The sequence below is a fragment of the Nothobranchius furzeri genome, chromosome 14 (assembly GCF_043380555.1).
Source record: "Nothobranchius furzeri strain GRZ-AD chromosome 14, NfurGRZ-RIMD1, whole genome shotgun sequence".
Lineage (NCBI taxonomy): Eukaryota > Metazoa > Chordata > Actinopteri > Cyprinodontiformes > Nothobranchiidae > Nothobranchius > Nothobranchius furzeri.
In genome coordinates, this window is record NC_091754.1 from 38,561,652 (window position 1) to 38,575,140 (window position 13,489).

Consider the following 13,489-nt stretch of genomic DNA (forward strand, 5'->3'; position numbering starts at 1 on the left):
GGTTAACAGACTCAGCCATTGGGTGCTGCAGTACCTGAGGAGCTTCAGGTGGTCTGAATCGGTAAAATCTACAAATTCTTTATAGATTTCACATCTTTTTGCACTGTAATATAGACAATTATTTAGTTAGTGGATGGGAATGTATGTGTATGACTGAAGAGTATCAACTGCAGGCCTATTTATTTATAATAATTTACCTTTTATCAAAGTGGGTGTATATCCCAACCAGGATGTCTTCCACTGGTACCTGTGCTGCTTTGATGGTACAGCCAGTGGCCAGTTGTGCTAGGTGGCAGATGCAGCCAAGGTCCTGGACGTGGGGCTGGCTGGTCTTCAGTCTGCTGATAGAGTTGTGTCTGCCTTTCATGACACTGGCGTTATCAGAGTTAAAGGCTATCAGGTTCTCCCATGGAATTCCTCTTTTTCTATTGGAAACATGAAAAAAATGCCATAAAATTTCTTACACTAAATGTAAGATTATAATTAAATGCAAATTACTACACACGTCAACAACACATTGCAGTTCCCCTACCTTAATGCTTCACTCAGCTTTTCATACAGATTTTCTGCATTTCCCACATTGCATATGGGCATCTCCATGAATTTTGTGGCGACCTGCAGAGTGGCCTCATCGTAGAGTCTGGTCAGGATGACGAATTCTTTGTCCGTTTTTCTGTTGTTCGACTCGTCACACATCAATGAAAAGGGCTGCGATCGGCATGTTCTGGCCAACTCATCATCTAGCTCTGCTACTATGGCACCTGTTGAGTGAGTGAGTGCCCAGTAACGTTAGCTAGCAATTTGCCACCAATATGCCTGCTGGGCATGATTATGACTATGTATACGCTTTCATAATATTTATACTTAATTTGAATCAACTTACCTTTGATAAGTTGCGTAGATTTGGTTTTTCCCGCAGAATATTTTCGTGCAATAGCAGAGTCCGGGAACATCTCAGCTACACACTTGTTGAAGTCGTCACAGAAGGTGAAAGAAACATTGTTTTTGGCACACAGCATTGCCATTTTAACCTCCGCATTTATGACCTGGTCAGCCTCTGTGGTATTCCTAGTTACAAATGCCGACATCATCTGGGCATGTTTCTGTGCTTCTAGCCAGCGCTTGTGCTTGGTTGATTTCTCATGCTGACTGACATCATTCCTTCCCCCGTGGGAGACACTAAAGTCGCAACTGCAAATCTTACAAAAAGCGTGACTTTGTCCCATCCTGCTCTTCTTTAGAAAAGTAAATTCACTGTCCCATTTTTCTAGATATTTACACAATTTCTTTGATTTTTTGGCAGGAATGCCTTCTTCACTTCCATCCACCATCGCTCTCGTTTGTTGTTCCTGTTATGTTCCCGCTGTCTGCACAAATCTCGCGACAACCAGTTCTCGCGAGGCTACAGATAATTTTAAAGAGGCAGAGGAATTTTAAAAATACGGGAGATTTACGGGAAAATAATAATTCGGGAGGACGGCAGGAAAGCAAAGTAAAATACGGTAGTTTCCCGGCCAAAACGGGAGACTTGACAGCTATGGTAGCCATTCGCTTAACTCATTCACTGCCATTGACGACAAAAGTTGTCATTTGCTTTTTTTACTGAGTGGGCGTCAGAACGAGCCTCCACGCCGTGGGGAAAGCATTCAGTTCAGCCAGGTGTCCAGACTTTACGCTATATATGACCATCCTATGGGGAGTCAAGCCAGATTTTTCAGTGGAATCATTTTAGCAGAATAAAGAACCATCCTTTTTCAGCATCAACCAATTATTTGTTCAATCCGCAAACAACTCATCAGCCATAAAATGGTCTGCCTGCAGACCCAGGAGATGATCTCTGACCAGCTGATGCAGATTCAGAGGAATACGGCCCATGACATCCAGAAGTGAAGCCGAGAAGCCTCATAGACCCGGGTGCCGTAACTCTGCATTGGCGTTGGATGGGTTAAGATTAATTTGATAACTAATTAATCGTCATTAAATTGAACCAGATTTATTTTTAAACCCAGACATCACATCTTTCTGAGTCACTTAATTAAGCTTTTAAACCAGACAAGGTCATGTTGATTCACCATTTATAATCATTTGTCCTGCATCATCATTAGTAATAGAAATATAGTGATACATTGATTTTCATAACTTATATAAGTATTTTTGCCTCTGTGTCAAATTATAGTGTTGCTTCCCTAGCACACCTAAAGTACCGATTTATATCATTGTTCGAATATTAAAGGTTCAATAATATTGATAATCCATATTTTTATGGAGTTTTACATTTTATTGAATACCTTTATATTCTTTTGAAATTTTACTAAAAGTAATCACTTACAAAACTTTACAATATACTGCAATTAACTCTCAAATAATTGCGCTAGTAACTTGATACTTTCTGTTTTCAGGTGTCATGGGCAGCTTTTGACATCAAACCCTCTCTGTAAGTCGCAAGTACACCAGATGGTTTGACGGGGCATTGTTGTGCAGATTGACAGGCCCAATATGGCCGCCCATCGGATCAGAGCCACCAGCAACAGCAACAGTTCTCTGCCTCGCTGCAAATCAGAGGGGACGCTCATCGACCTGAGCGAAGGAGTGTCAGAAGCTACTCTCTCTGATGTCAAAGGTCAGCATTCAGGTGGAGAAAATAGTTGTTAGAATGTCTGGAAGCTCATTACCCAAATGTTTAGATGCTGTTCATCCTAAAGATGTTTGACCCCTATTGGTTATAACCTGTTGTAAATACAACACTAAGTGGTTTAATTAAACGATGGAAATAATGTTTTTTTGAGACGGTAATCATGTATACATGTATTGATAAACATTTTTGGTGTAATTTAAACATTCTGTACTTGGTTTTGTCTTCTCCAGTGCCTACTCCCAGTGCCTTACGACTGGATGCCACTGCCTCCTTTGGTGCAGCTAGGGAAGTTGTTGCCATAAAGGACTATTGTCCATCCAGCTTCACTACTCTCAAGTTCTCTAAAGGAGACCACCTGTTTGTTCTTGATTCATCTGGAGGAGAATGGTGGTATGCCCACAACAACACAGAGATGGGTTACATCCCTGTGACTTATGTGCAGCCCATCAATTTCAGAGACTCGTCTTTCAGCGACAGTGGGATGATTGACACCGTGGGAGACGAAGAGGCAGCTAAAGAAATGGACCTGTTGGGAGAATGGACTGGAGTCATTCTGAAACCAACCACCCTCCAAAATGGAAATCCATTCACAAACCCATTTTTGAGTGAAGATCCTCAGAATTCTCCTGATCAAAACAGCAATGAAAAATCAGTTGACCTTCTTCTGTTTGATACATTCTCCTCACCTGGGCCCAACTCCACAAGAACCACTTCAGACAATGATTATAGCAGTGGTGTTGTTAACTTGAACCCTCTCGGTCCCACTGAGGGTGTGGGGCAGGTGTTACAAAGGAACAACCCATTTTTTAGAAGCAAACGTTCTCACAGTCTGTCTGAACTGTCCATTCTTCATGCTCAAGATGGCCCTCAGGCCACCACAGGTTTCTTTGGAGGTCTCAAAGCCCCAGCACCAGAACAGTTCCAGAGTAGAGAGGATTTTCGCACAGCATGGCTGACGCACCGTAAACTGGCCAGGTCTTGCCATGACCTTGATTCACTGGGTCAGAGCCCAGGTTGGGGTCAAACACAGCCTGTGGAGACCAACATTGTCTGTCGTTTGGACAGCTCAGGAGGTGCTGTTCAGCTTCCTGACACTACAATCAGTATCCATATACCTGATGGCCATGTGGCACCTGGGGACACGCAGCAGATCTCCATGAAAGCTCTGCTGGACCCACCACTAGAACTCAACAGTGATCGCTGTACCACTGTCAGTCCTGTGGTGGAGATTAAACTCAGCAACATGGAAACCAAAACAACTATCACCTTGGAGATGAAAGTGTCTGTTGTGGTGAAAATGGAAAGTAGACAGATGACTGAAGTCCTATGTGTCAGGAGTGACTGTAAAGAAGGACCATACACTCCCATCCCACAGGCCTACATGTATGAAGACACTGTTCAGGTCTGCTTGGACAACCTTGAACCATGTATGTATGTGTGTGTAGTGGCACAAGCCCGGTCCATCCCTCCAGATTCCATAGTTTGGGAGCATGTGGTGAAAAAGATCACAATAGGAGTTTATGGTCCAAAACACATACACCCTACTTTCAAAACAGTTGTGGCTCTGTTTTGCCATGATTGTGCCCCAAAAACTCTTCTTGTGAATGAAGTTGGTATACAGGCTGGGGCAGCACCACCAGTGGTGTTACAGCTGTGGGGTAAACACCAGTTTGTACTGTCCAAACCACAAGACCTCCATGTCGGGGTTTACTCCAACATGGCTACTCACGAGGTAAAGGCCAGTGAACAGGCCAGAGTTGTCCGAGGCTTCCAGGTTAAACTAGGTAAGGTTAGCAGGCTGGTTTATATCGTTTCTTCCCGCAACACTGAAGATGTTTCTGAATTCACGTTAAGAGTCCAAGTCAAAGATGACCACGACTGTATACTGGCTCAGTTTTGTGTCCAGACACCAACACCACCACCTAAAGCAGGCCCAAAAACGTCGGTGCAAAGACGATTCCTCAAGAGGAAGGAAGTGGGGAAGATAGTTTTGTCTCCTTTGGCCGTTGCCACCAAGTACCCAGTTTTCCAAGACCGGAAAGTAAATAACTTAAAGTTTGGAAAATTAATTAAAACTGTAATACGGCAAACCAAAAATCAGTACTTGTTAGAGTACAAAAAAGGAGACTTTGTAGCTCTTCTGAGTGAGGAGAAGATCAAGCTGAAGGGTCAGTTGTGGACTAAGGAATGGTACATTGGGTATTATCAGGGTAAAGTAGGGCTTGTTCATGCTAAGAATGTTCTAGTAATTGGCAACGTTAAGCCTATTTACTTCACCGGGCCTGACCTTACAACATCTAACTTATTAGAGCAGATACTGAAGCCCTGCAAGTTCCTCACATACATCTACGCCTCAGTAAGAACTATACTGATGGAAAACATTGGGAACTGGAGAGTGTTTGCGGATGCCCTTGGATACATCAACCTGCCTTTGAAGCATTTCTGCCACTCAGAGCTGGACAGTGAGCCAGAGAGGGTGGCGTCTGTTCTGGAGCGGCTGAAAGAGGACTGCAACAACAATGAGAGCAAAGAGAAGAAGTCCTTCCAGAAGGAACTCCTGACGGTGAGTTAGAGCAGTAAGTTGATGTTCTCTCAGACACATTGATTTGGAAAAACATGATCTTTGATTATTTGTTTTTTTAAGTTTTGAGTGTACAGAGTTAGTATTATCTTTCTGAAGTTCATACGCTTGTTACCGGACTTCTTCTGGAGAAAAATCTTCTCTTTCTTTTACTTTGCAAGTATTGCAAGTTACCCTGTTGTCACCTTTTCTTGTAAAGTATGACCATGTTTCCTGCTCAGTAAATGCGTAAGCTATGCAGCGTGCATGGTGATGTAGTTAGCTCCGACTAGAAGTGATAAATGCAAAAATAGCAAATGATTCCTAGGAATTGAAAAAGTGGGAACTGGTTCTCAACAAGAACTGGTTTTTGATTCCCACCCCTTTTCTGGCTCTAGTCTTTAGGCTGTGATCCAGACTAGTGATTCTGCAGGGAGTGCAGTCTAAATCTGCATCTAATAGGGACCTGAGGAGCTATGGAGAACAGCAGAACCCTCTCGCTAAAGGCATGTTGAGTTTCACAGGGTGAAGTATACGAACAATATGGTGAGGTGATTATTCCTTATGAACATACACATCAAACCTGGGGTAGCTCAAGGTCAAGATTCAAGATTCAGAGCATTATTGTCATTTGTGCACGTTCCCCTGTGAAATGAAGATGCTTCTTGATTTTTAGGAAAACTTCTGTCCTTCACTTTAGCTGGCCCTCTCTGCACTATTGAGCAGCGCTCTTTGTCTGTCAGCTCCTTTGGCCAGAGTGCTGGGTTGTCTTCTAGTCTAATGCACTGTTTATTAGGATGACTGGTGCTCACATATTTCTGAGAGGTCATATTACTATCCCCATCAATACAGCTTGAGATAGGTAAGTCCTCCACTTCACTAAAAGCGTCAGCATTGCTAGCACTAAAGCTGGCAGCGGTTTCTTGCTCGTTTGCTCCAGTATAACTGAGAGTTTCACTGCTGTTTCTCTGTAGCGCTGGGAGAAAACTTGTGACTTTAGGCAGTTTTTATGCAAATTTTTTGCTTTTCTGCTTTTTTCATTTTTCAGACCCACTTGAATAACTTCGCTTCATTTTCTTCTACTTTCTGTCAGACAACAAACTCCTTTTCGATTATTCACTTATGCTGAAATGTGACGCATAATGGATGGAACAGTCCACAGTAGCTGGGTGACAGGGGACACTGACACAGTTTCACATAAGACGGTCTGATACCATTTCGTTGTTTTCAAGCGGAGCCTCAGACCGCTGCGATTGTAGCCGGGCGCCCTAGCCTTTTACATCAGCTCATGCTCCATAGTTGGAGAAAAGCGGGACATAAGCTGTATGCTAACCTGAAGCTAGAGTTTATCCGGGTGTTTTTAACAAGAAAAACGCGGCAGAGCTACTCCAAAGTGACGGCACCTCCGGCCTGCTTAGTAACAAAGTCATAACTAGGTAAGCTGACCGAGGATATCGGGCTTCACTGGTCCACTGAGGTCAAAGATCCGCGATCCTGGGAGCGTCTACTCGGCTACCGGAGCAGTGTCAACACGGAGCCGGGAGCTGAGTCCCAGAATGAGGTTGAGCAACTCAAAAGTGAAGCAGCGTCAACTAAAAGAGCAGCAGTGTTTCTGTGGTCTCCTTCAGAGATCCACAAGTGACCAACATGACTGCAGCCTCAAGTCAAAGCCGGTCCGTGCGTTCCGGCTGCCCCGGGAAACAGGAACAGCCAGCCTCCTGCTCTGTCAGCTGTTCCCGGGCAGGAGACAGGAGAAACCGGGCACCCACTCAAGTTTCTTATGCAGCCCCACCAACATGTTTGACCTAGCAGTTAAATGACACAGCATTTTCCCCCATTCAACCAGCAAAATAAAGTACGGAAATATTCATTTACTTACTGATAAAAAGCAGACTGCTTGAATGATCTGTTAGTGCAATCAATAACCACATCAGAGTGATGGTGGCGCAGGAGTTAAGTGCTCGCTCTGTAATCGGAAAGTTGCAGGTTCGAGTCCCGCTCAGTCTGTCGCTGTTGTTATGTGCTTGGGCACTTAGCCCCCTTGCCTGCTGGTGGTGGTCGGAGGGACTGGTGGCATCTCTGTATGGCAGACTTACCTCTGTCAGTGTGCCCCAGGGCAGCTGTGGCTACAATGTAGCTCATCACCACCAGTGTATGAATGGGTGTATGAATGGGTGAATGACTGATTGTATTGTAAACTGCCTTGGGGGTTCAAATACAGGCCACTTACCATTACCATTAACATCCGAACACAAACACACAGAGGATACAACTAAATTTCAGGGAGTCGAAGTGGCCGAACATCTATTAACGTGTGGCTGAGGCTGAGGCCTTTCCCTGGAGCTAGTTCTGAAGTCATGTGGCCCTGATGCTCATTAATTATTCAGATTTAATTACACATAGACAGAAAAATTCACCCCCTTAGAGTTGTCATGAGTGTAAACTAGATCTATTAAACGTAAAATGGTTTTTAGAACCAGACTTTAAACATGTTTTTCTGTTGTCAGATTAGCATTTTTAACATGGGAGTCAATGAGGATTTTCTGGTGCCAGACCCTAGCGCATGGCTATCTTCTTCCGGGTCTTAAAGAGTACAGACGCTTTTTCTCCTCTCCCTCCCTCCTCATCCCAAGGCTCTTTGTCCTGTCTTTATGTGCACGGTGCTTTCTGCATTTTTTCTGGAAACTGGAAATTATTAAAAATGGATGTGGTCAGTTGGTCTCTCAATGTGATTGACAAACATTTTTCAATGATGAGAACGGGAGAAGGGGCTCCCGGATGCCCCTTCTCCCGTTCTCCCGATCTCATCACCCGTGGCCCAGACTTCACCTGACTGGCGCTAATGTGCGCACAGTCTGCTGTTTTGCGGTTGATCTGCTTAGTTAAAAAGTAACTCATGAGGTGAAAAAGTAGAGAACCAGGCAGCAGTTTTCTGAAGAACTGAGAGGAGATGCAGGAAGATGAGAGACAGACAGGAAATTAGTCACATAAAGAACAAGAAAAGGGGGCCAAGAGAGTCCTTTGTCTTCATTCTTCTCTTGGGCTGGAAAGAAAGCAGTTTAGAGCTAATGCATGAGACCGTGAGGCCATATCTCATGCAGATTAGTTCTTGCTGAGGAGAGGGGGAAAATGACTTTTAGGTGGAAAACAGTCGTTTCATTCCGTTACACACATATGGCATTTGCTTAAAAATGGATGTACTGCCCAGCCCTATGGGATATATTTGACTCTCATTTTTATCATAACAATTTTAACAGAAAAATCATGAAGATTAACAAGGCTGCCCAAATTTTTACAGCCCAGCCTTTGGGGAAGTCTGAGAGAAAAACGTTTCTGTCAATGCGTGATTGTCTCTCCATTACAGAGCTGACGGAGGAGTATAAATCAGGCTTTGCAGTGTACACCAGGCTTTAGGCCCTTTGCGTTTCCATGTGTCTGCACCCCTGGAAGGTCTTTCAGAATTACAGTGTTAGCTTTCCTCTCAATGTGGATGACGGTCAAGTTTATTTGCCACTAAGACGGGGATGTTGGAGGCGATTCAGCCCGTTTGACAAGGCTGCATTAGCTACTGTACCTCTCTGAGTCAGTCAAGCCTTCAGGTGGTGCAGAAAGCTGCCATGGTACTCTGTGGAGTGAAGATGTGGGATTCATCTGATTTTAGGTTTTTAAGGTTAGATTTTCTTGTCTGTTCAAATGAGGTAGTGTTCTTTTAATGGGCTCGATTGGGTTTTATGTGCCAAACGTTTTATTTTTGTGTTTTTATTTGATACCAATGATCTTTACTACTGTATGTTTGTTTATAGTTCACCATAATGTTTGGTTTATCAAAGTAAACTTACTGCATTTATTGTTTCGCAGTTCATCATAATTCTATCATGTGTAGTTGTTGTCGGTGAATGATGGCTTGCATCCAGACTGTCTGTTGGATCTTCCACCTGCAGACGTTTCCTCCCTCATTGTTCACAAACTAAACAAAAGTAGCAGATGAAGACCTGCAGGCGCCTCCTTGTCCTGCTTGAGCCAGACCTGATTACCCCTGAAACACCTTGTTCTCTGGGTCAGCACAATTCATTTACACAATGATTTCCTTTTAATGTCAAAGTGCATCTTCACCACAGATAGACGTCAACTCATTAACTACATTTCCTCATTTCACCCCCACAAGTGCTCTGGCTCTATAGATACAGGTTTATATGCACTCTTCCCTTCCAAAATAAAAGCCTCACATAGACATCAACGTCAGCCAAAACAGGAGGAGCTGAACCAGCAGTGACCTGTAGAGAATGCAGCTGCTAGATGGACTGTCAAACTGAGCTAAACTGGGATAGTTTTAGCTTTACGAGATAAACTATTAAACAATAAATATCAAAGGCAAAAGAAACTCTGCTGACAGAAGAGTATTTGTTGTTCTTACTGTAGGTGAATCCAAGAGGATCTGATGGTGATTAACATAAGTTTTATCTAAAACAAGTCGTTTCCTCAATAAAAGATATCCAGGTGATTCCAAGAGTTTCACTTATTTACAGATTCAGACAGGTTTTAGTGTTTTTTTAGATGTTTGAAAACTTTGTACAAGTGCCAGTCTCCCCTGACTCTGAGGTAATACATTACATATGATATCTAAGAGCTCCAGAATTCCTCGAGTGATGAAACTAGTTTGTTTTCAGACAGCTGTCCAGTTTGGGGAATTTCCCAGCAAGTCAATCCCGTTTTTCCTTTGAAGCTTCTCTGGTATTCTTTACAATGCTTTACAAAGGAGAAGTAATTGTACTGCAGATCAAGAACCAGGTTCAGCTCGAATCAATCAATCAGATTTTATTTATAATGCGCTTTTCAAGCAAAGTGCTACGCAAAATGCTTTACAGAATTAAAATGACCCCAAATTCCCATAACAGTTTAAAAACCTTAACAGGCATATGCAAACACACACACCAGTAAACATCTATATTTGGCTGAGTCCAGATGAGCCAAGTAAGTTAAGGCAAGGAAACGCCATCAGAGGAGCCATCTGCCCCGGCAGCATCAGGTCTTCCATAACAACTAAGGCCTAGTCCACACGTAGCCGGGTTTTCTTAAAAACGAATATCCGCCCCTCCAAAAACTTGCATCCACACCACCTCGTTTTTTTAAAAAAACTGTCCACACTTACCCGGATAAATACGTTGTTAAGGACATGCCAGACCTGTAGGCGGCAGTACTTTCCCCCATCTTAACCTCGTCCTTCGTCTGTGGTCTTCCACAAGGAGCAGTAATTCCGCTTGCTAAAACAAACAAGCAAAAAGTGCTTGGACAATTGATAAAGCGAGCGCAGCTCTGAGGGCATCTATGCGGTCGGCTAGTGTAAACACAAGTCGCACACGTGATGTCAGCAGTTTTTGTCGCGGAAAGTGACGTTGCGGACCTTCAAACTCCGGTTTTGTCTGTCCACACGCAGACACCCAAAACGGAGAAAACGCAGATCTTCACTTTGGCCTGAGTTTTTAAAAAGATCCGTTTTCGTGTGAAAAAACTCCGTTTTCATGTGGATGACAGGCCAAAAGGTAGAAAAATATCTACGTTTTGGCAGATCCCCGGCTACGTGTGGACAGGGCCTAAGTCAGGGCGCTCAGAGGAGGGGGAGCGTAGACCCCCACCGCCACTTAAACACTACCCGTAGAGCGCCCAGGAAGCAACAGTCGATCACCGCCCCCGGGGCAGAGGGCCCCTACAGAGAAAACACTGGATTAAAATAAGTAAAAATATGAAAATAAAAGAGCTACTATAAATGACAAAAGTAAGAATATAACAAATTAATTCATATGGACAGTCAAATAATAATATTATTAAATAATGAAATAATGCTAAAATGTAATCATATCAAGCATGCAAGGCCAGTAATAAAATATAATCATGCAAAATGAGAAATAAAACTATAATAAATAATTTGATAAAAGCTAACCTAAAAAGATGGGTCTTGTGCCTGGACTTAAAAACATGAACGTTCTCTGCGGCCCTGAGGTCCTCCGGCAGCTCGTTCCAGAGGCGAGGGCCATAACACTGGAAGAACGCCTCGCCATGAGTGTGCGCCCTGACTTTAGGGATGACCAGGAGACGCCTGCCAGAGAAGCGCAGAGGCCGTGAGGGTTCATATGGTAACAGCAGTTCTGAGAGATAAGAAAGCACAAGACCATTAAGACACTTCAAAACCATTAGAAGAACCTTAAAATGGATCCTGAAACATACAGGGAGCCAATGCAATGATTCTAAAACCGGTGCAATGTGCTCCCGCCTCTCGGTCTTCGTCAGGGCACATGCTGCCGAATTTTGTAGAAGTTGTAAGCCTGAGATGCTCTTTTTGGGAAGACCAGAAAGCAGGGCATTGCAGTAGTCTATTCTACTGGTGATAAAAGCGTGCATCAGCATCTCCGTATTGGCCCGAGAGAGAATAGGGTGGACTCTGGCGATGTTCTTTAGATGATAAAATCCAATTTTTGTGATGTTTTTAATCTGCGAGATGAAATTCAGCTCAGAGTCAAAAATCACACCCAGGTTCTTATTTCAATTAAAGTTTCTCTCTCTGGGCCTCAGGACCGATGACTTCAGTTTTGTCCTGGTTGAGCTCTGCCATCCAGGATTTGATGTCTAAAATGCAGTTTAAAAGTGCATCCATTGGCTGAGAGTCATCAGGAGACACGGAGATGTACAACTGTTTATCATCAGCATAACTGTGAAAATTGACTCCATGTCTCCTGATGACACTGCCAAGAGGGAGGATATAAAGATTAAAAAGCACTGGGCCTAAAATTGAACCCTGGGGCACACCACATGTAATCCCATGGACCCTCGAGGAACAGGTATCCAAACTCAACATGAAAGTCCTGTCTGTGAGGTAGGATGTGAACCATCTATGTACAGCACCAGGGAGGCCGATCTGTTTTAAATGAGTTAAAAGAATAGTGTGGTCTACTCTATCGAAGGCAGCACTTAGATCCAGTAGAACCAACACTGTTGCCATCCGGGCATCATAATTTACTCTAAAATCATTTTAAATCTTCAAAAGGGCCGTCTCGGTGCTGTGGTTCACCCTAAAACCAGACAGAAATTTCTCTAGGACATTATGAGTGTTTATAAAATCATTTGGTTGATTTAAAACCAACTTTTTTAAAATTTTGCTTAAAAATGGTAGTTTGGATACTGGTCTGAAGTTGTTTAAATCATTAAAATCTAAACTGCTCTTCTTCAACAGGGGCCTCACCACCGCCCCTTTAAAGGCAGCAGGAAAGACCCCCGTCTTAAGGGAGCAGTTCATCATGGTTAAAATCTCATCTTGAGGAGAAAACTTTATCAAGAGTCTCAGCTTCTACCAGGACAAAGCTGTCCAGTGTTTCCTCTGGTATAGACACACATTCAGATTTATCTAAAACCTCATTGCTTAGGGAGGATAAAATATTCCTTCTGATGCTGTCTACCTTCCCTCTGAAGTGGGCTGCAAACTCCTCACAGAGTGCATTTGAGGGTGTTTTCTGAAGTGAATTGGATGTACGGTTTAAAATGTTGTTTATGGTGGAAAAAAGTATTCTGGGATTGTGTTTATTGTCTAGAATGAGGTTGGAAAGGTGTGCATGTCTTGAATTTCTCACTGCGTTATTATATGATTTAAGTAGCTCTGTATATATTTGATGATTTATAGTTGTTTTGTTCTTTCTCCATCTCCGCTCTGCAACCCTGCAATTTCTCTTTAGTTTCTTTAGATTTTCATTTCTCCATGGTGAAGCACGATTTGAATATAGATTTCTTATTTTAAGTGGAGCGAGCAGGTCGAGAGCGGATTTCAGTCTACTGTTACAATCATTGACAGTAAAATCACAAGAGGCAGTTACCGGAGTGGGAGGGATCTTTCTAAAAACTTCAAGAAAACCTGCAGCCACTTCAGGGGTGAGATGACGCTTCCTTACAGTTCTCACAGAGGGTTGCAGCTGGATAAAACTGGTGAAGCTAAAAAATACACAGTAGTGATCAGATACAGCCAAATCAATAACAGAGGACACACTGGTGGACAGGCCATGGGTGATGACCAAGTCCAGGGTGTGTCCTCTGTTGTGAGTCGGCTGCATGACTAAAATCCATGTAATTCAGAATATTTAAGAACTCCTCTGAAAAAGGTTCAGAAGGATTATCTACATGTAAATTAAAATTGCCAGCTAAAATGATCCTTTCAAAGGAGTTGTGCAGGATTGATAAAAACTCTGAAAATTCTGGAATAAAAATGGCACTCTGCTTAGGAGACCGATAAACTGAGACACATAAAATCTGAG

At 43.1% G+C, this 13,489-nt stretch overlaps 2 protein-coding genes across 3 annotated transcripts in view; one reads left to right on the forward strand and one right to left on the reverse strand.

Annotated features, from left to right (window-relative positions):
- Positions 1-13,489, forward strand: part of LOC107389529 (SH3 domain-binding protein 4) — a 69,925-nt gene that overhangs the window by 38,269 nt on the left and 18,167 nt on the right. The window contains exons 2-3 of one of the 2 annotated variants that reach the window (XM_015965699.3): positions 2,400-2,620; positions 2,866-5,198. In XM_015965699.3, coding sequence (XP_015821185.1) covers positions 2,497-2,620; positions 2,866-5,198 — 2,457 coding nt within the window. In that variant the 5' untranslated portion in view covers positions 2,400-2,496. Of the gene's footprint in view, positions 1-2,399; positions 2,621-2,865; positions 5,212-13,489 lie in introns of both variants that reach the window. The other variant, XM_015965701.3, reaches the window with a different exon arrangement.
- LOC107389530 (uncharacterized) lies at positions 3-1,025 on the reverse strand. Its single transcript, XM_070544390.1, has 3 exons — positions 884-1,025; positions 533-761; positions 3-425 (listed from the first exon to the last, which is right to left on the reverse strand). Exons 1-3 carry the CDS (start codon positions 1,023-1,025, stop codon positions 194-196), a joined length of 603 nt encoding a protein of 200 aa, XP_070400491.1. The 3' UTR covers positions 3-193.